The sequence below is a fragment of the Mus pahari genome, chromosome 6 (genome assembly GCF_900095145.1).
Source record: "Mus pahari chromosome 6, PAHARI_EIJ_v1.1, whole genome shotgun sequence".
Taxonomy (NCBI): Eukaryota; Metazoa; Chordata; class Mammalia; order Rodentia; family Muridae; genus Mus; species Mus pahari.
In genome coordinates, this window is record NC_034595.1 from 16,555,719 (window position 1) to 16,577,109 (window position 21,391).

General features: G+C 52.2%; 1 protein-coding gene across 4 annotated transcripts in view; it reads left to right on the forward strand.

Annotated features, from left to right (window-relative positions):
- The window catches only part of Rgs3 (regulator of G protein signaling 3), a 120,865-nt gene that overhangs the window by 51,014 nt on the left and 48,460 nt on the right, over nt 1–21,391 (forward strand). For all 4 annotated transcript variants that reach the window (XM_029539783.1, XM_021200059.2, XM_021200053.1 and 1 more), the window contains 4 exons: nt 1,007–1,090; nt 7,079–7,190; nt 13,317–13,360; nt 19,437–19,559. In XM_029539783.1, coding sequence (XP_029395643.1) covers nt 1,007–1,090; nt 7,079–7,190; nt 13,317–13,360; nt 19,437–19,559 — 363 coding nt within the window. The remainder of the gene's footprint in view (nt 1–1,006; nt 1,091–7,078; nt 7,191–13,316; nt 13,361–19,436; nt 19,560–21,391) is intronic.

Below are 21,391 nucleotides of genomic sequence, written 5' to 3' on the forward strand. Positions count from 1 at the left end.
GGATCTCTTGAGTTTGAGGCCAGCCTGGTCTACAGAATGAGTACCAGGACAGCTGGGAAGCTGTGACTACACAGAGAAACCCTGCCAAGAAGGAAAGAGAGAGGGAGGGAGGGAAGGAAAGACTTAAGATAAAAAATGGCTTAAGGCTTACATGTGCAAAACAGAGAATCAGAGTGAATACCTACCAAGGAATAGCCGGTAGCTGTCCACTCAGACGCTGTCCCACCTCTCCCAGGTTTCGGTGCTCTCCCTTCACGCCAGAGACCTCCCCACCTTGCTTGAGGACAGCCTTTGCTCCGCTTTCCATCGGATTTCCCCATCTGTTTATGCATAGCCTACTTTTGAAGCTCCATCCCAGCTGTAGTACACAGTTGATGCCTATCTTGTCATCTTTCTACATCCCTTGCTTGAGGTCAGGGACTTGGGGGGCCATGTGTGATAAATGTACACTCCCAAGGACAGGTGTCCCTTTGAGGAGGGTCAGGCAGAGTTTGGGCACTTTCTTTGAGTCGGACAGGACAGGGTGGTGGGACTAGAAGTCTGAGGAGGAATCGATTGCTGAGGTGAAGGAGTCCGGTTAGCTCAGCCTGGGACCTGAGCAGGGCGGAGATCTGCCTGGCCTTGAAGGGACTTGAGTGGCCATATCTCTTGGCATAGGGCCCTCAAGATGCCTCCTGGGCCCGACAGCAGAGACCTTCCTCTGAGGCACACACAGGACAGAGGCGAGCTGGGAGAGCACTGGAGCCCCAGGGTGGGGGCGGGCACCAGGGGAGAACTGCAAGGCCCTGAGCTTGTGGCTGAACTTCCTGTATCAAGAGCAGCTCTTTTGATTAGCCCAGGCTGGGCTGAGCTGGAGCAGAGTCTTTCTCTTTCCATTGCGGGCGGGGCGTGGGGGGTGCGTGGGGTCAGAGGTAGGAAGGAGGAGGGCAGGCAGTCTTGTCTTCTCCCTCTGCTCTGGCTTTGGCAAGCTGCCCTTTGCATCCCACTCAGCGTGACTGCTTTTCAGCCCCTAGATCTCTGTAACCCTGCCCGGACTCTCCTGCTGTCAGAGGAGCTGCTGCTGTATGAGGGGAGGAACAAGACTTCCCAGGTAAGCCCTGTGCAGCCCTGCTGGAAACCGGCTGGGTTTCCTTCCCTCACTTTCTCTCTTCCTTTGGAGCACTAGACAGCCTCAGGGTGGAGACCTGAAACTCTTCCAAAAAGCCTTACCAAGAGGTTACCCAGCTCTTGTTTACCATCTAGTTACAATGGCTCTCTCTTTCTCTCTCCCCTTCCTTCTCTCTCTGTCTCTCTGTCTCTCTCTGAAAGTTGATCATTAGTATGGTCCAAGCATACCTCTAGTCTCTAAAAAGGCATCCCATTGTTTATCCCAGGAGGACAAGAGGTAACAGTTTATCCCAGTTGAGATAAGCAGCCCTGAAGATTAAAGTCTAGCCGAAGAGAATCGGGAGAGGAATGTTGGAGTCTTTCTATAGGAACCCAAGCCCAGACCCCCTTCTGAGAGCTCAGTCTATGGCCTCCCTCCACACCCCTCCCCCAGCTCTAGCCTGGTCCGCTGGGGTCAGGGGATAGGTCATTCTTCCTGGGGACCAGCTTATCTCTAGCTGGGAGAACCTCCCTCACCCACACAGTGGAAAGGGCAGGGAGCTTGGACTTAGGAAGTCTGTATCCAGCCCCAGCTCTGTCACTGCCTTCCTCATCAACCTTACCATCTGAGCAGTGGGTGTGTGCGTGTTTGAGGCAGAGGGCAGGGTCTGAGGCTAGCTCCTTGTAGCTTTATCCTCCTGGACACGCTGGGTGACCGGAGTTAACACCGGGCTTTGCTTGTGTTTGGGTTGTAAGCACGCAGGTCAGGACACCTATGTTCCACACTCGAGTATTGTCTCTTTTAGGAGGGCTCCCCAGGGAGGCTGTGTGCTTGTCCCTCCCCTGACTGGTGACTTGTCTTGTTGTACATGACTCAAGGACACGAGATGCTGGAGGAACCAATCATTAAGGATTAGCCTGGGACAGTAGCTCTGCATTTGTTGTCTTAGGCCAAAGGGGGTTCATAATGGATGTGGCTGCTTGAAAGTACGGAAAAGCAGGATGTAAGCATTATTCAGAAAGATTGAAAAGTAAGCAAAACTCTGGAAAGGGGGGGTGGGGGTCTCCAGGGAAGAAAAACCCCTGGTTTTCCTTCCTTTAGGTTTTCATGAAGCAATGGCCGAAACTAGACAGACAGACAGAAGCCAGTGTTGTCTCAGTGTTGTCAGTTAATTCTCTGGGCTGTCGTGGGACAAGCCCACACGCCCTATGCCTGCCCTCCTGGACTGACCGGGGAGATGGACCACTCTCCGCTCCTAGGCTGCCCACACAGTGATGGGTGGCTGAAGCCTCTCTCCACTCCTCTCTGACTTTAACTTTGACCTTGACTCTCTGCTAGTTCTTAGTCCCTTGACTCTGGCCAGCTACGCTCCAGCCTCGCAGGTGTCTCCGGGACTGCTCATTGTGCTAAGCCGGTTCTCCCATGGCCGGATCAGCTTGTGGCTTTTCCATTGGCAGAGGTAGTAGTCCACTCTATTCCAGCCACTGAGTCCTAGTCCTTTCGGTTACCTCCTCGTCTGTGTGTGGCGTGGCCTCCTGGGTGAAGCTCCTTGTTAGAAGCCACTCTGGCTTACAGTTTAGCCTGTGGCAATCAGCTACATTGGCATCAAGGATATATAAAAGAGTGAACGCATCTTGAATTATGCTCTAAGCCCAGAGCCCTGTCCCTCCTTTTATCCAATCAGCTTGGATACCTCAGAGCCAACTAAATGTAACTTTTGACTTTCCTTGCACCCCCAGCCTCTGTCCTCACACACAGCCTTCACCACAGCCCTTTCCTCTCCCTACCTGCGTAGAGCTCAGCTCCTGCACCCCTGGGATTGCTGACATCACTCTGGGCCTCTCTGTAGAGAGCTTTCTTAAGGGCTTCAGCCTATCAACCTTCCCGCTTGCTTCAGTGGGAGAGAAATTTCACTTGGAGACAGGATGTAGGCTGTAAGAGTGAGAAGTCCCTTGCTGCTGGGTTTGGTGCCTAAGTGCACGTTTGCAGGGTCAGAGCTGGAGAGGTGTGGCTGCGTACCTAATGTGCCCAGAAGGAGCCAGTTAAGGACAACAGCCACCGGAACTATACTCTTATGTTCGATTTACTCTCTCCTATCTTGTTCACCATTACATCTATAAAAATTAGGTATTTACTGCATATCCTCACTGCTCATGCATGCTACACACGTGATCCCTGGCTACATGCATGAGCCCATGCTGCATGCATGCCCGATCCCAACTAGGCCTGAAACATCCTCAGGACAGAAGAGAAGCACAAGGAGACTGGGACTTAACCAGGACCCAAGAGTCTCAAGGCTGGTAGGGAATGGATCCAGGACTAGTTCTTGGCTCTCTGGCTGGGTAATGCTCTCCACGATCCTTGGCGCTTTTGGTATATTTGTTAAAACCAAGGGAACACAAGCCAAGCTATAGCTGTAGTAACAGTCCACTCCCCCCTACCCATCCCCACTCTCCCAGTCCCTAACCCTCATCCCCCCACCTCCAACAAACACACACAGCTTCTTGCCTCCTGGATCTTTGGAAGCTGAGAACCAAAAGAAACTCTCCCTTTAAGACTGAAGGCAGCCTATTTTAACTTGAAGACAAGAAAAGTAACTGCATCCCTTCTCCTCAAAGGAGGATAGCAGCAGCCGCATAGGAGAGCTTCGCCATGTCTCCCGTTCCTCAAACTGAAAGTGGGAAACCAATATCACCAGGCATTGGGCGGCTTCTGAGAACATGGCGGGGTGGGAGGATAGGGTTCCTAGATCCTAGTTACTCTGTGTCATTGTCCAGGGAATAACTTTTCCCAAAGGGGTTTCTAAATGAGTATGGCGGCCTCTCCAGGTAGCAGAGTTGTAAACTGGAAGGTGCTAAGTAGTTGGAAGCTCTGCTGAATGTTCTCTCTCTTGCTTCTTTATCACAACTCTCCGCTGAGCATGATGTTAGGGAGCTAGCTAGCGGCTCCTGTCCCCACAGCACCGAAGTCACAAACTTGCCGGATGCACATCCGGGTCAAATCATCATTTAGTGGCGTCCTGTTTGGTTGGTTGGTTTTGTTTCTGAGAGAAGCTTTATCTGTACAGCCTCGGCTTTCCTAGAACTTGATTTGTAGAGCAAGCTATACTCAAACCTATAGACCTGCCTGCTTCTGCTGGGATTAAAGGCATGCATCACGAAGTCAGCCTCATGACAGCCTCTTACACACACACATCCTGACCTCAGTTCTGGTCCCTGGGGACTCAGCCAGAGCTTTTACTAGGTTCCAGGAACACTATGAAGTCTAAGATGCCACACCCTCCGTTCACACAGACTCATTGGGTTTACCATTAACCAAAGTGCCAAGGTGTTGTCTGTAGGTAGGCTCAGCCCCGTGGCCAGGTGCCCAGGAGAAGGCTTTGGTCAGGGCCACTTGAGAGAAGTCACCCTCCGAGTTGTAAGGATTCTGTGACTAATCTTGGGATTCTGGGAAATACATGTGTCCTAGGAGCAAGTGTGGGGAAGATTGGCCCAGGCCCCAGGGCCGGTGGTGGAAGGCAGCAGGTAACCGGACTGTGTAGATGTGGGGGACAGTGTTCCCTGGATTGTGAGCCTCCTGCTTGTAGGTTGTTGGGGAGCAGCAGGGCCCACATGCTTTGCTCTGGCATGCCTGCCATCTGCCTTGCCTCCAGCTCTGTGCCAGCCCTGGCCTTTGCCTGACCGACCTTTGGGGGAAATTTTCTCTCATGCCTTAATCACTTCCTGTCTAGACCATATTCTCAGCTCTGGGAGCAGGCAGGGGACGCAGGCAGTGGCCTAGAGTTTTTCTCACCTTGTGGCTCCTCCCACAAGTCTTCCATTCAGCCCTAGGCTTTTTTTTTTTTTTTTTTTAATTTTAATTTTCTAGTCTCAGAGATTGTCCCTTCTGACCTTCCTTCTGCCAGCTTCCCGATGGTCTGGAGGTAACAGGCAGACTTTTCCCGACTGGGGGAGATGAGGGTTTGCCTACAAGAGCAGCCCCTTGACTCTGCAGCCCTCCCTCAGACCACCGTAACCAGCTTCTTCTGAGCACTCCGTTGTTTTCCTTCCTGCGTTTACTGAATTTATTGTCTCCTCAGCTGTAGGCTCGAGACCACCTCGCTGTCATTAGATCCCTAGCTGTGTGGTCATGGGAAAGTCACTTAACCTGTCTGAGCTGGAGAGGGCAGTGACACTGTTTAAGTGAGGATGGAGCAGGGCAGGAGCAGGCACTCGGCAGCTGGGACGCCTCTGTCGCACTGTATTGGGCTGGGCTGGGCAGGCTTCACTGTTAAGATCCCTTCTGGAGGGATTGCTCTTCCAGAGGTCCTGAGTTCAATTCCCAGCAACCACAAGGTAGCTCACAACCATCTGTAGTGGGCTCCGATGCCCTCTTCTGGTGTGTCTGAAGACAGTGATGGTATACTCAATACATAAAATAAATAAATCTTAAAAACAAACAAAAAAAACCAAACAAAAACCGAACAAAAACAAAACAAAAACAAAAAAACCTTCTGGCAAAGAGTTCTAGATTTTTTTTTTTTTAATGTGTATACTGTAGCTGTCTTTAGACATACCAGAAGAGGGCATTAGATCCCATTATAGATGGTTGTGAGCTACCATATGGTTGTTGGGACTTGAACTCAGGACCTCTGAAAGAACAGTCAATATTCTTAACCACAGAGTCATCTCTACAGTTCCCAAACTCTAGAGCTTTTGTGTTTGGAACCTGTTGGAAGGCGGCATGGCCCTGAGATGGCCTGCCCAAGTACATCCCTGAGGTACTTCCAGGTTCCATTTGGGCCTTTGGATACATCTTATATACATATATATGTGTACATATACATATATATGCACATATGTATGTATAACATATATAAATTTAGACAAGCTCTTATCACATAACCCAGATTAGCTTAGAGTGCATTGTATACCCTGGAATAGCCTGTAACTCATAATTCTCTTGCTTGGCCACCAGACTGCTGGGATTGTAACTGTATATAACCATGCTCTGCTTTTATTTTTTGTAATTGCAGAAGTGCCACTGAGAACATCCTTATATGTTCATATTTATACATTCTTGTATTTCTCTCGGAGAGCCTCAGAGGTGGGACTATGGGATCATCTTGAGCAGTTTGCTAGCTAAATGTCAGCATCCTGGCTTTTCAAACATGGTTAACAAATCACAAACTGTGCCCTTCAAGCTGTGCCAAGCTCTTTTGGTGAGGTCTTCTTGCTTCAGAAGAGATGGAGGGTCAGCTATGGCCCCTCGAAGAAGAGTCCCATAATTAATAATTCATATTATTATTATCATTATCATCGTCTGAGATAGGGCTTTACAGCTTTAAGGAAAGAACAGTGTAAACCACAGTGGGCATAGAGAACCAACATAAAAACATGCTGGGCAGATCTGTCAGGTTACCTGTAATGTCTAAAAATGGCTCTTCCTTTGTTTTGGGAGCATAAAGAAGAGTAGCTGTTGTGTGCAAACCTATAACAGAATGTAAGTAACCACCATTTTTCTTGAACCAAATTTCTCATTGGTACACTACAAAAATAACGGCAAGGAATTTGGTAATACTACCTCATAAATCTTCCCCTCACATTACAGATAGCTTGGAAAAGCTTCGGGGTGCCAGGTATGGGGTATGGTCTGGGGACATCCCAGGACCTAAGTAAGGCTCTTCCGAGCACAGTGAGCCTGGAGGACTATGGCCACAGAGAGACCGACAGAGCTTCCCACCTTGAGGACAGGAGCCATTGTTTCGTCTGGTTTATTTGTATTTGTTTCTACTTTGAGCAAGGGGAGTATAGAACACGCAGGGATGAACTTGGCTGCTCCCACTGCAGAGCAAGCCTCTGTCATTAGCGTGGTCCCACACAGAGCTCCTTCTGGTTCCGCCCGACACTGGAGGTCCAGGGTGTGTTTCCTGGACCTCTAGTGGACCTTGTGGCTCTCTGCATCCCGGGGGACAGCAAAGCAGACAGTTGTGTTTGTTCTCTCCCCGAACAGGTGACACTGTTTGCCTACTCGGACCTGCTGCTGTTCACTAAGGAGGAGGAGCCAGGCCGCTGCGACGTCCTGAGAAATCCCCTCTACCTCCAGAGCGTGAAGCTACAGGAGGGTAAGAAGGACCTGGGGACACTAACGTGCTGTTGGGTCTGCCTGGTGTTGCATACAAGGCTGGCAAGCCACCTTCTGCTATATCTGATCTCCGCAGGAGGTTTCTAGCCTAGGGAGCTTCCAAGGAGAAGGGCAGGGAGAGCTTTGGACTCCCGGACCTTGTGTTCAGTTCCCTCAGTTCTGGTATGGCCTTGGGAAGTTACTTTACTTCTCTGAGCCCATTTCCTCTCTGTAAAGTAGTATAATTATAGCGCGTCAGGAGGTTGTGGGGTTAAGTTAGGTCATTTATGTAAAGTGCTTGGCTCCAAACAGGTTCCCAGTAGAGACTTCTTGACAATTGTCTATGGACAACTCCTCTTTTTAGCCAGCTGTGTAGGGTCTGCGCAGCGCCTTGGGAAGCTGGAGCACGCCTGATTGGGGCCAGTGAGCAGAGCAGCATTAGCAAGCTGGGAATCCCTAACCCCCAAACTTTCCACGGAGGCCTGGCCCATGGTGGAGGGGGGGACCAGGGAATGGAAAACCAGCTGGGACTATCTGTCCTGCCACAGGCTTTGGCGCCCGAGGTCTCAGCCGAAAGGGGCTCGGTTTCCTCTCCCAGATTAAGCAAACAACAACAGACCTGTGTGAGCTCGGGGCAGCAGGGGCACGGGGAGGAAAATACTAGCCGTGAAAGAATTCTGTTTTGGCGGGGTTTTGCTTCAGGAGAACTTCCTGACCGCTTGCAAAGCCATGCTGTGTGCTCCAAGCCCTGGATGCCTTGGGAACTAGCCTTCCCATGGGAGGTCCTTCCAGTGCTCACTCTCTAGCTCTGTCCTGCCTGCTCAAGGACTAAGGTTTCTCCTGACAGGAGAGCAAGGGAGACAACCAAGGAGAGAGCAAGACAGGGCAGTTAGAAGAGCAGGCCTCTCAGCTTCTTGGTTCCTGGCTCTGGTATTCCAGACGGTTCCTCTTTGTCCTCCAGTGACTCTGTACTTGGTTTCCCCCCCTTGGAAGCCTGCTACTGTCCCACCTTGCCCTGTGGTACTGTCCCACCTTGCCCTGTGGTACTGTCCCACCTTGCCCTGTGGTACTGTCCCACCTTGCCCTGTGGTCACGTGAATGCTTAGTGTAGTCAGGCTGGCTTCCCTGCCACACTCCCAGCTCAGCTGATGTGGGACCTGGGTAAGATGAACGTGCACCTAGAAGTGTGGTGCTCAATACCATGTACTAGGTGCCCCAGGACCTGAGCCCTGACTGTGATACACACTGAAGGTCCCGGGCCACAAGCCAAGACCCTCACTGGCTCAGCTTCCTGCTAAATGGAAAGAGGGAAAAGAATTGGGAAGACGATTGTTCCAGCTGGCTGACTTTTGGGTGGATCTGGGGTTGGAGGGTAGAGAGAGCAGTGGCCGCAGGACTGGGGGTCCAGACTTGACTTCATTACTGTAACAATATGCTTGTAAGCACTGTGGGCCTTTTTCTCCCTCCCCCCCCCCCATAGTTTCTCTGTGAAGTAAGGATTCAGCTCTTTGAGTTCCCTCTTCTCCGATACCCACAGAGGGAACTGTCAGGACTCCTGGGAGAAGTGTTCATAGCCAGTATTCATATTACCCTGCTTCCAGATAGGGATATAGAGGCTGGGGGCTGGTTAGGCTGTCCCAGAGCCTGGATTTAACCCTCTCTCTTCTACCAGTTAGTGATGTTCAGGTTGGGTGCAGAGGAGCTCCCAAGAGACTGAGGTGTATGCAGATGTGGCTTCCTGGGGCTGAGACCCTGTCTGCCTGTAGATAATGGGACAGCCACATAAGAGCTAAGTAAGGATGGGTGGCCCAGGCAACGCTGCACAGGCAAGGCCATCATGGACATGAAAGCCTATGAGGTTGGTTGGCGTGGAGGGTGTGTCCCTGTGCTGGATTCCCTTGGTAGGCCACAGCCGTAAGTGGGTTGGACAGTGGCTACTGGGAATCCTAGAGCTGCTGAGATGGAAGGAAATGGCTAGTTGACAGGAGCCCTCCAGGCACGTGGCTCAGGGATTAGACATCTTTCCAGGCACCATGGAGCCTTTGTACTGTCCCCCCACTCCCACTCCTACCCCGCCACCCCTACTTTCCTGAGATAGGTTCCATGTTCTACCAAACTCCAGTGCCCCTTCTGAAGCAGCCAGAGGAGTCAGCTGTGGGACCCAGTGTTTCGAAGCTGGGGCCGTTGTTTCCTGGCCTCTCCCGTATGCGCACTACTGCAGCAAGTGAGGCTATTAAGAGATGCATTAGGGAGTTAGCTGGAGTGCCTGGTGGCAGAAGGGTCTCTAATTAACCCTGGCATGAGATTCCCTAGGTTTCTTCTCACTTGCAAGTCAATATGTATTCAGAGATCGATTTAGGGGACCATAAAGGTATTAAACAAAGAAGGCCTCCAGCCTTCTGGACAGGCTGGGGCTGGCAAGTTAAGCTCCCTGCCAGGGCAGAATCCACCTTCTCCCTGGGACCAAGGACTCCCTTGTGACTTGTTTGCTAGGGTCAACCTCTGCTAGTCACCCATACTCCCAGGACTCTGTAGGGAACATGGCATGTATCAGGTGACTGTTGTTGGGTGTTTGTTTTTGTAGACAATGAAGAGCTAAAAGGAGACCAGAGTGTTGCCTTAGCCTCCTCCAGAGCTCAGGCTGGTGGTCACTCCTGTGGTGCCTCCTCCTGCCAGCTTCTCCCAGTGTTCATTGGGACTGAATGGCGGTGTGATGGGAACAGGCAGAGAGCTGGTGCTAACAATTGGGACATCTCCGGTCAGCGGGGACCCATTGTGGTCTCTTCCTGTCACGGCTGTCTGCCGCTTCTACTACTCTTTGTGTTTCTGCCTCCCAGGCGGCCAGCATCACGCCCACAGTGTGTCTTTCTGGCCTTGGCTCTTCTTAGGCATGACCTGGAAATGTCTATCTGACTCATGGGCTTCTCCAGGCACATTGGGGGAGCCAGGATCCCAGCTTGGAAACTCAGCTGCTTTGGCCCCAGCTGCTGAAATGCTCGCTTGACATTTTCTGAGCTGTCCTCCATGTCTGCCTCAGTGCTGGCCACTGCAGTGAGAACTGTGGAAGAGGCCTGTCCCCTCTGGAGCTCCTAGCCCGGTGGAATCACAGAAAGCCCGTGGCAGGGCAGAAGTACGTATGATAGAGGATTCAGAATCCTGGCTTTAGGGGTAGCGTCCTTCCTGAGTTCAAATCTCAGCCCTTCCTCTTCCTGCTCATGCACTTCGTTGTCCGTCCCCCACCCTGCCTTTGTATGTGAAGAACAGAGACAAGAACTCTTTTGGCCTGCCCCCTCTAGTAAAAAAGGTTTGCTGAATCTCAAAGCAGCAGTAAGGTGTGCTCTGGGTTAATGATAGACCGGCAGGCACAGGCCGGGAAGCCTTCTCTGGGCTCCACCTAGCCCATGGTTAGGAAGCCTCCCGCATGGTCTGTGCATTCATTACATGGTGGGATGCAAAGGCCACCTCTGGATGAGTTCCAAAATGGCAGAGGCAGTTAGCATGGTTCAAGGCAAACCCACACATGTTCCATCTCAGTGTCCCTCTCTTCCAGCAGGGCAGAGCTTCTCTCTGCGGTCTTCTCCAGAGCTACCTCCCTGACTCCCTCAGCTTCCAGGCAGTCCTCCCTGGCTCCCTCAACTCCAGGCAGTCCTCCCTGGCTCCCTCAGCTTCCAGGCAGTCCTCCCTGGCTCACTCAACTCCAGGCAGTCCTCCCTGGCTCCCTTAGCTTCCAGGCAGTCCTCCCTGGCTCCCTCAGCTTCCAGGCAGTCCTCCCTGGCTCCCTCAGCTTCCAGGCAGTCCTCCCTGGCTCCTTCAGCTTCCAGGCAGTCCTCCCTGGCTCCCTCAGCTGCCCCAGTTTGTCGTTCTTCTATGAGGCTCAGAATCATGCTGAGCACGGCTCCCCTTTGCGTGATGCTGTCACATTGCTGCCAACACAAGGCTGTGATGGGGAACAGATGCCAGGGAGCATTTGCAGCAATCCAGCAAGGTTGGAGGGGGCAGGACTGGTGTCAAAGCACAGAGAGCTTGTCATTTGTCAATAGCTTCCTGACACAAGGACTGTCTGACAGCGTGTTTCCCCAACCTCAGCTCCCATCTCCCCAAGTCTCCCATCTCTCAGTCCCGCTCTGTACTTTTAGAGCCTCTGCTCCCTTTACTGCCTGCTCCCCAATCCCGGGTTTTTCTATTACTTTCTTAGGTGGATTGCAGTGGCTCTCCCTTAGATGAGGATCTGCTAGGAAACATTTCAGTATGCTTTCTTTTTCTTTTCTTTAAAAATAATTTATTTTTGTTTTATGTACCTTGGTATTCTACGTGCATTGGTATGTCTGTGTGAGGGTGTCAGATCCTCTGGAACTGGAGTTACAGACAGTTGTGAGCTGCCGTGTGGGTGTTGGGAATTGAACCCAGGTCCTCTGGAAGAGCAGCCAGTGCTCTGAACTGCTGAGCCATCTCCCCAACCCCTCCATATGGTTTCTCAAGCAAAATAAGCTCCCCCCCTCCTCTCCATCTCAGCAGTACAAGGGATCCTCAGAGATGTTGGCATCCGTTTTCTTAAACACCACAGACACCTGAGGCAGGGCGCTCTCCCTGTCAGCCCGTTGCCAGGCGCTCTCCCCGTCAGCCCATTGCCAGGTGGGGAGAAGACTTAGTCCGAGTCCAGAGTGGGATTCCATTTATCATGGAACATGTCATTCTGACTGCCTGGTGGCTCCTGCCCTTTGGGAAGTGTCCAGTCTCTTGCTTGAGGAGACTCGGCTTCCCCTGGTTAGGTCTCTACTCCCTGTGTGTTTAGAGGTTGGCTTGATGGATAGTCTGTGTTTTTACCTCTTTGTGACAGATCCTGTTTGATTTGATAGCTCCTTTGCCTTAAGTGTGCGTTGAAGGGGGTCCTACTGGAGCATGACATTTAAGAGGTGTGCTGTGCAGAAGTGGTGTGGGGGCCATAGAGCTAGGCTACAGTTCCCCTTTACTGCCTGGCTGAATGATTTCATCCCTGGGTTCTGTGTTCTCATGTGAGCCAGGGGCCTTGGATGCTGGGAGCCCTGCCTCCCTGCCCGTTGTCAAGAGTGAATACAGAAGCAAGTACCTCCCATGGTGCTGCCCTCAGCCCTTGAGCTGACTGATGGAAGCACTTGGGGCAGCAGTTGGCTCAAACCACTGTGGTACTCTAGGGTCCCTGACACTTCAAGTGCTTGCTGTTCCATGTGTTGGATAGTGGCTCAAAAGTGACACCTTGCGTGGTAAGGCCAACAGCTGGAAGTGCAGGGAATCTCCAACCCTCCCAGGCCTGTGTCCAGATGAGTGCTTCATGGAGAGTGTGGCCAAGTCCTGAGGAGAGGCAGAAGTGAGTAGGGCAGGTGTCCTGGTGGGGTGCTTGCGCTTTTCTGTGCTCCTTGGCGCATCTCCACCTCCAGGCCTTTGGCCTTGCTGGACCCGCCTCCCAGAGTTGTCTTCCTTCCCATCTGGAGTTCTCTCTCAGTAAGACTCTTCCCAAGAAGGCAAGGGAACAGCCCACTGCCCCTCCCTGTTTGTTCTAGTTGTAACTGGTTGAGTATGTAAACCTGGATCAGGGGTGAAACCCTTATAGAATATCACCACGTTGGAAGGATGTCTCCCAGGATGCGTGGAGATGGGATTGAAAAGCCTCGCTCCTTGACCCTCACTTCCCTTAGTGAGGAATGAGGCCCCCTCAAGAATCAAATGGCTTCCTGCTGAATTTCAAAATGGCAAAGGCAGTAGATTGTTTAAGAGAAAACCCAGAGTGTGCTGCCTCTGTGCCTCCTAACGCAAGGATTCTGGGGGCAGAGGAGGCCTTCTGGGATGCAGACAGCTCCCTGCATCTGACCATTAGCCATCAGAGGGTCTCCCCTTTCCGGGGATGTCGTTCCATCATTCCCTGGGTCAGGCTGACCTGCAGGCAAAAGCCTTTCAACTGTATATCACCTGGATGGGTGAGTTAGTGAGCAGGGCCCTGCAGAGTGTTCCGCTCTGACGCCTGCCCTCTCCTCCCTCTTGTTCCGGGAGGCACCACATACAACCTCCTGGACGAGAGAGCTGGCTGTGCCCAGCGAGGCTTTGACTCTGCTGCAGATCCTAATGTGAATCTCCTTTTCCGTTCTTATCAAAGGTTCTTCAGAAGACTTGAAATTCTGTGTGCTGTACCTGGCAGAGGTGAGTCCCTCTCTCTGAATTGGAGCAGGGTAAAGTGTGACCTGCTGGAGCAGGGTAAAGTGTGACCTGATCCTCAGGACACCAGGCTTCAGGTTGGCCTCCACATACCCTTGCTGTGACCCAAGACAAAAGTCACGGCAGTCTCTTGCTCTGTAGAACACAGCTGACCCTGCTCTGACGTCTGTGTGAGAGGACAGCTAAACAGATGGTTTTCGGGATGGCCCCTGAGATACCCTGCTTGGTACCTCTGGTGTCCCCCCCCCCCCGCACCTGTAAGTGTCCTGAGGGCGTGGCCTGACAGCTGCACACTACCCTGTTTATTTATTTAGTAGCCTTCCTTCTGGAGATTGTCCAGCTCCCACGCCTGCCTCTTTCATCCTCTTTTTCCAGGAAGTACCACCCACCACCCCTCTTACTAAGGCTTGTCAGTGTTTCAAAGGCCCAAGGTAATTGTTCCTTCACCTGGCCCAGACAAGGCAGGCTAAAGCAGGCACGGTGCATCTGTGTTTGGCTCAGAGTGATGCCCAAGAGAGTCACATACTCTTTGGGTTCTCTGAGGAGACTTAGACAGCTGTACCTTTCTGGAACCAAACCAAGCAAACAGCTTTTTGCTAGATGTGGTTTGGTAGGTAAACCAGGACTTTTAACCATAAGGGTCCTTGGTGATGAAGAATTTGAGAGCCACAGAGTCATCCAAACTCTTTCCAGATTCCAGTGTAATTTTCTATCCCCAGCCTTGCTCTGCTGACACGTGCCATCACTCCAAGCAAGGCCCACCCCTGCCCTTTGCCATCTTCTGTCTTGCCAGTCGACCTGGGAGCCTGTCTATATGCATGGGGGGGGGGGTGACCTAAAGGGCTGGCTGAGAGGAATATACCTTTCTGAGAAGGAGTCTGTGCCCTTTGGGATTGAAAAGCATTCCTTCAGTTCCTGGCTAAGATAAGAGGTCTGTCTACACCTTTGAACAGACAAGGACAAGAATGTGTGCTGAGAACTTCACTGTAGGGGGATACGCTGAGGGTTTGCCAAGAGGTAGTAGAAGGTGTCATAGCAGAACTGGGGACTCAGGTGTTTGAAAGGAGAGCTATGCTTAGGGGCAGTGGATGCACCCCCCCACACACACACACACCCCATGTCACCCACAACCCAGCCTGGGCACGGGTGGCTGGTAAGCTCCCTTTAGCATTAGAGGGTGTTTGACTCCACAGAGCCAAATGAATAAAGTATAGAAGGGAGTTGTGGGGACAGGGCTGCCCCCCACCCAGCCCCTCTAGCTTCCCATATGCTCTATCAACTTCTAAAATGGGGCTCCAGGCTCTCTAACAGCAAGAGAGCTTCCTGCCAGACTGGTGTTTTGTTTTCCTGGAGAAAAGCCCTGCTGCCCGTTGAGTCTGAGACCTTCTTTCTAGTCTTCTAAAGACTGGCAGAGGGCTATTGATCCAAGGCCTTGAATTGCCGGAAAGCACCAGGTGATCCAACCCTGTGAGAGCAGGAGAGTGCAGCTGGGAGCCTCTCATTTTAATGAGCTGCTCCTAAGGAAGGGCAAGCTCAGGGAAGGCTCAGGGAAGGCTCGGCGAAGACCTGAGCCTTCTCCACACCTGACACAAGTGGTGTTGGGCCCCATGGAGACCCCAACCAAATCTTAAAATCTCCACTGAGTAGTTTATTCTTCATTGCCTGGTTTGCAAGTGGCACCCCAAGAAGAAACCTGGGGAGGACTTGAGGTTTGGAGAGGGTTTCCCCCCACCCCCTGCTTTCAGAAAGCCGTCCTGGGGGGCGAGGCAGGAGGTTGGTCCTGGGTAGGATCACTCTAAGCAGTCTTTTTTGTTTGTTTTGCAAGAAAGGATTTCTCTGTGTAGCCCTGGCTGTTCCTTGCTCTGTAGATCAGGCTGGTTTCTGCTTAGAGTACTGGGATTAAAGGTATGAACACTGGGATTAAAGGTGTGAACACTGGGATTAAAGGTGTGAACACTGGGATTAAAGGTGTGAACACTGGGATTAAAGGTGTGAACCACCACAATTGCTGGCCTGCTCTAAGCAGTCCTAATCCCAAGGACAGGTGTCCCTCAGTCCTTGCAAATCTGGGACAGATGCCCTCCCTAGCTGGCTTCAGAGCATGGAGCACATCGTTTGGGAGCCATTCTTTGTCTCTCTTGTAATGTGGGGCTGACTCCATTCACCGAAGAAGCTGGTTTGGGTAATGAGGAGGACGTAGATTTGCATCTTGGCTCTGCCATTCCTTGAGGGATCAGGGGCCGGTGATATACTCCTAACACAGGCAGTAAGGTCTTAGTTGAAGGGTTTGAGTGTGCTTCAATAAGACGATGCATTTAAAACACTTAGCCCTGAGCCCAGCTCAGAGCATGCTCAGTGAATGGCAGCTCACTGAGCATGCTCAGACATTAGGTTCCGGCAGGAAGAAGGGCTTTTCACGTTCACTTACCCTCCATTAGAGGTTTCACAATGATTCACTCATCTTTTAAAAGGACAGCCGGGCGAACTGTCTCACTTCCCAAGTAACATAGCTACGTGGTTATACAGACCTGACGAGATCACAGGTTCTGGCCTCAGTCAGGGTCTCCTTTAGATCCGACCTCTCAGAGCCTTAGTGATCTCATAAGAAAAATGGTGGCAGCAAGGTCTTTCCACCTCCCTGCCTCCCTGGTTCATAGGGAGAGCCTGAGATGGAACATGCTTGTCGCGGCAAATGAACAGGCTCCCGCTATTGCTGAAGTAGTTTGGGTTTTTTTAGGAAGATAAACTTAATCCAGGAGCAAGGAGGTTAGGTTTTAAAGAGGCCAAGAGGAGCTACAAGTCTGACTGGATTTGAGGTCACGGTCAAGTATTGGCTCCCTCACCTAGTGCTGTGGGCTCAGGTTTATGCAAGCGAGAAGTCTGTGCATGGCCCCACAGTCAGAAGCCAGTGTCTTTGAAGGGACAGCATAAAGGTCCTCTTAGGGTGGCTTACAGCCTTGACCCTGGAGTCTGCTATTGATGCAAAGCTAGATGCCACGTTAGAACTGGAACTGACTAACTGGGTCATTTGGAGCACACACGGAATTGTGACAGATGGTTCACATGTGGGGCCAGCTGGGCAGGCGATGAGAACTCACAGTTTGGACAGATTTGAACAGGTAGAGATTTAGCCTCTCTTCAGGGAGCTGGCTCTCTCTCCCTCGGCTAAGCCAGTCTTGGAAACTCAGGCTCCTTCCAAAAATGTTTGTCCATCTAAGACAGAGCCCCACCCAGGGTTAGGTCAGGTCCTGGGTGCCAAGGGAGTTTTCTAGGTTCTCCAGCATTGTGTGGCAGGTTTTAGTTTCAGGCTGTCAGGTGCCATCTTGCCCTTTGCCACTGAAACTGACAGTGAGGTCACCCAGCCTTGACCCTGGAGCATCACTCTCCAAAGGAGATTCCATGGGGGGGGGGGTGTTGGAGTGGCTCTAGGCTCAGTTGCTGGCTGCCGTATGAATTCTATGTAATCGTTACAAATGGCCTGGTGGCTGTCTCAGGGGTAAGAGGCTGGCTGTTCCAAGAGGCTTTCTTGCGCCTTTGTAGGGAGAGTACTGCCTTGTTGAAGCAGTAAACAGTTATATGAAAAGGTGCTAGTGACCATCACTGCTAGAGAGCCCTCTGACCTACAAACGGCTCCTTCCGATGGCATGGCACTCCTGTGGCCTCCAGGCTGTGAGACAGAGCAAAGGGGTATAGAAGTCTCACCAGGAGATGACATCTCCCAGAGCTCGGAGATGAAATCGCAGCGGGCAGCTCCTTCTGGCTCAGTGTTTCTCTCTGATTCATTGGCTGCAGACTCAGAGAAGTACTTGGCCACTCTGAGCCTTGGTTTTCCCCTTCCATAAAGGGGAATAACAATCCACACCCCAACTAGGCATGGAAGTGTGTGTCTATAGACCAGAGGCAGGAGGGTCACATGTTACTGGGCAACCTGGACGACACAGTGCGTTCCAGGCCAGCCTGAGCTAAAGGATCAAGAGATCCTGTCTCCCCCCAACCCCCCAAAAAAGGGCTGGGGGAGGGGGCGCTGGAGAGATGGCTTAGCGGTTAAGGTCACTGGGTACTCTTCCAGAGGTCATGAGTTCAATTCCCAGCAACCACAACCATCTGTAGTGGGATCCGATGTTCTCTTCTGGTGTATCGGTGATAGCATACTCATATACATAAAATAAATAAATAAATCTCTTTTTAAAAAATGAAGAGCTGGGAGTAGAGCACTTGCCTATCACGCACATGAGCTTGAGTTTGAGCCCCAGCTCCACAGTACTAAGAATGAAGAATCCATGCCCTCGTTGCTTCTTTGTGAAGTCGCCTAGATCAAAACGAGCTCACGGATGACAGGATAGATTAAAAGTTGATCAGTTCGGTAGAGGATGTTCAGAAGCCCACACAGCGAGGCAAGAGCGGGGCCAGGGCCGGGAGGCTCGGGCTGGGCTGTGTTTATAAAGCAATGACATTTCCAAGCTGGAAAGGACCTTCTTGGTCTACCCCACCCCCAGGGGAAGACAGAATCCAGGAAGCAGAGGGCCCACAGCTCACTGGGATTACCCCTGGGGAATCTTGAGGCTCTGTTTGCCCAGCAGCAGGGAGGAGTGGAGGGACCTGCCATTTAAGTGGAAGCGTGGGCTTGCGGCTGCTCATCCTCTCCGCCCCCTCTCCCTCGTGCTTTTAGGAAGAAAGCTTCTGTCATTTTGCAGCATGAGAGGAGGGTAAGCACTCTGGGGACATAGCAAGGGAGGTGACTTGCCCTGAAGGGCGACAGCTCTGAGAGTTGGATGCTGAGAAATAACAGCACTACTGTGTGCTGAGGCCTGTAATAGTCCTACTGTGTGCTGAGGCCTGTGGCGATACTACTGTGTGTTGAGGCCTGTTAGCAGTACTACTGTGTGCTGAGGCCTGTGGCAGTACTACTGTGTGCTAAGGCCTGTGGCAGTACTACTGTGTGTTGAGGCCTGTAACAGTACTACTGTGTGTTGAGGCCTATGGCAATCCTTATTGCTTTATCGTTCCAGGGTGGACACAGTGCCACTCTTTTATAGAAAGCTTCTGGCTTTCTAGGGTTGGCAGCTAGGAAGTGGCAAAGCTGGCATTCAAACCAGGTCTGCCAAATGGAGAGACGGGGCCGATACACACCCAGCTCAAGCTCTTAGCTCCTTAGCTGAGTATTATCACCAGCAGGGTGAAGAAGAACTTGCCATCTTCTGATTCCAATCCCCGGTGGAGGTTGGGGAAGGGGACAACAGGTCTCCGGAGACCTGTGTTCTTTCTTGGACCTGCCCCATCCTGCCCCATGAATGTCCTGACCGTTTCAGGGCTGAATGCCTGGTGCAGTATCAAAGCTGCCTTGAGCCCGTTGTCATCACGGAGGCCTTCCCAGGCTGCCAGAGCTCACTAAGCCTCCCCGCCGTGCCAGGCCCAGATGAAGAGGGTCCTCTATGTGTTTGTCATCAGCAAGATTCAAATGACAGCCAGACTAATATTGCACAGCAGCTACTGAGAGACCCAGCTCAGGTGCTGGGTAGTGTTAGGGCTGTAGGGAGGCCGGTGACTGCCCAAACTACACTTTGGCGAGGGACTCCAGGTCCGTTCGACTCAGCTAACTGTGGCCTGTAATCTGAAGAGGGGGCTGTGAGAGAGATGGGGGCTCCGTGGTCTGGAGGGAGAGCCCTGGATCCACAGGGAGCGTCAGCCCAAGGGCTTGCTTGGTCCTTTGGCTTCCTCCTGTGATCCCCAGCAGCTGCCTGGTGCTGCTGTTCCAAGGGTGATCTCACCCCCTGTCCTGTAGCTCTCCACAGGCTTCCACTGTGTGGAGAGCCACTGCCTCCCTTCCCTACCCAAACGGTGGCCTCGGCCTCGTGGCTCCCAGATGGCCTTACTTCCCCGCTCCTCTGACTACCTCCATGTCACCAGGGACTGGTGTGCATTTGTTGTTCTTAGCCGACGCTCTCGTCCCTACTGCAGCCTCGCCCTCTGGAGCCTAGGGGATGGGCTTGGGCCCCGGAGCCCCTTGAGTCAGGGAGCAGCCCTGACCACCCATTCCTTTCTCTCTTCTCCCTGACGTCAGAAGGCAGAGTGCTTATTCACTTTGGAGGCACACTCGCAGGAGCAGAAGAAGAGAGTGTGCTGGTGCCTGTCGGAGAACATCGCCAAGCAGCAACAGCTGGCCGCACCGCCCCCGGAGAGGAAGGTAAGGACGCTGCCAGCGGTTACAGCCCTGGCTTTCTTCACCTTTCCCCCTCTGCTAGCCTAGCGTTTAAGCCTCGGATCTGAGCTGGGAGGCATCCCAAGCTTAGCCCCCTGGACCTGGGCAGCGAGGCTTGGCCAAAGGTCTGTGTCTGGATGTCTCTTCTCAGGTTTTTTCTATGGGTCTGTGGAATGGGTTTGGCATTGCTCGAAGGGGAAGCCGCAGTCAAATTGAGCATGGCTCATCAATTTTCAGCTCCCCTCTTTGGTTTGCCAATGGCAAGGTTTAACTGCCTCTTCTGCTGTTGGATAGGCTGTATCCAGAGGCTGCACACCGCTGTTAACACTAGCCCAAAGTAGACATAATCAAGGGGATGTTTGTGGTAGAACACGGTAGTTTGATGCTTGCCAGAGCCAGGTGGAACTGACTTTGGATTGCAGAGGCCCGAGGCTGGCCATCTGGAATATCAGGGAGACTGAAGATGGCAAGTGAAGGTTGAACTGGGACCAGTACACCTCTGGACCAGGGGAGTAGATGAGGTGGGAGCCAGACAAAGGCCTTCTCCTTTGATACTCAGATGCCCGTCCCAAGGCACACTCGCTTGCCTGTCATGAATCAGGTGTCTTTTCTTACTGTAAGTGCTGGCCATTTGGTATTTACGGCGGAGGCTGCAAAAGCTGCCGGGTTGGTAGTTCTGCCAGCTCTTGGGGGAAGAGGAAACGAGAGGGGCCTGCAGCTTGCCAACCTGTGGGCCTTGTTGCTATTTGATATGTTCGAGCTACTGAGCCATGTATGTGCCCCTGGCTCGCAGAGGAGGCAGTAACCACATGGACGTGGTACTGACGGCCTCTTTCAGAAGAGGACAGCCATTTTCCAGCAAACTGGCGTGGGAGTGAGGGTGGGTCGGAGAACTGCACCAGCCTAGACTTTGCAAGGTGCCTTGTTTTAAGGGGAGAGTCTGAGTCACACACTGCTGCTAATGGCCAGTGTAACTGTGGGTGTGCCCCCTTACTGCCCCGTGCTTTGATGACTCCATCAGAAGTTCCACTCTTAAGGGTTGCTGTGAGCATTCAATGGGGGAACATATACTGTTCATGGTATAGCACCAAGTATGTACCAGGTGCTCATTCAACAAACACTAAGTGGAATACACTGTTCCCCCAACCCTATCCCAGGTGGCTCTAGAGCTGGTCCCCATCGTCACAAACCTCCATCACCATGACTATAGATAGGCTGTCGTGCCCCTATGGACCTTTACTGGCTGCAGTCAGAATGTGGACCACTTCCCCTTCACTGGGACAGCCCCCAGGACACCCACAGCCAGCCCCCATGTTGCTGTTCCATAGGCTTTGTTCCTCTCCTCTGGGGGGAAGAGTACTTTGTGATTTGACTCCAGAATGTTCTGACTCTGGAGAGTGTTGGCCACTCAACGCCTGCCTTGGGGACTCTCTGGCGCAGGCTCACCTAAAGGCATGCTGCTGTATTTCAGAGAGGCTCTGGGCCCTGCATAGCAATGGGCTTAGTTGACTGACCCTGAGTGGTTCCAGTCCCTGATTCACCCTAACATATGGACATCCTGGGCAGGCAACAGTCTAGACACCTTGTCACACCAGCTCTGAGTGTGCTATTGGAAGAGCGGCTATCGGGGGTGTACGGGCAGGTGGAGGAGGCTCTGGTTGCTAAGACAGCTTTGGAGGTGTGTTCTGTGGCTGAGACCTGCCACAGGCTTACAGGTCTCCACTCTCCTGGGGAGCAGTTACTGAGCCCCTCTGTGCGAGAGAGAGAGAGAGAGAGAGAGAGAGAGAGAGAGAGAGAGAGAGAGAGAGAGAGAGAGA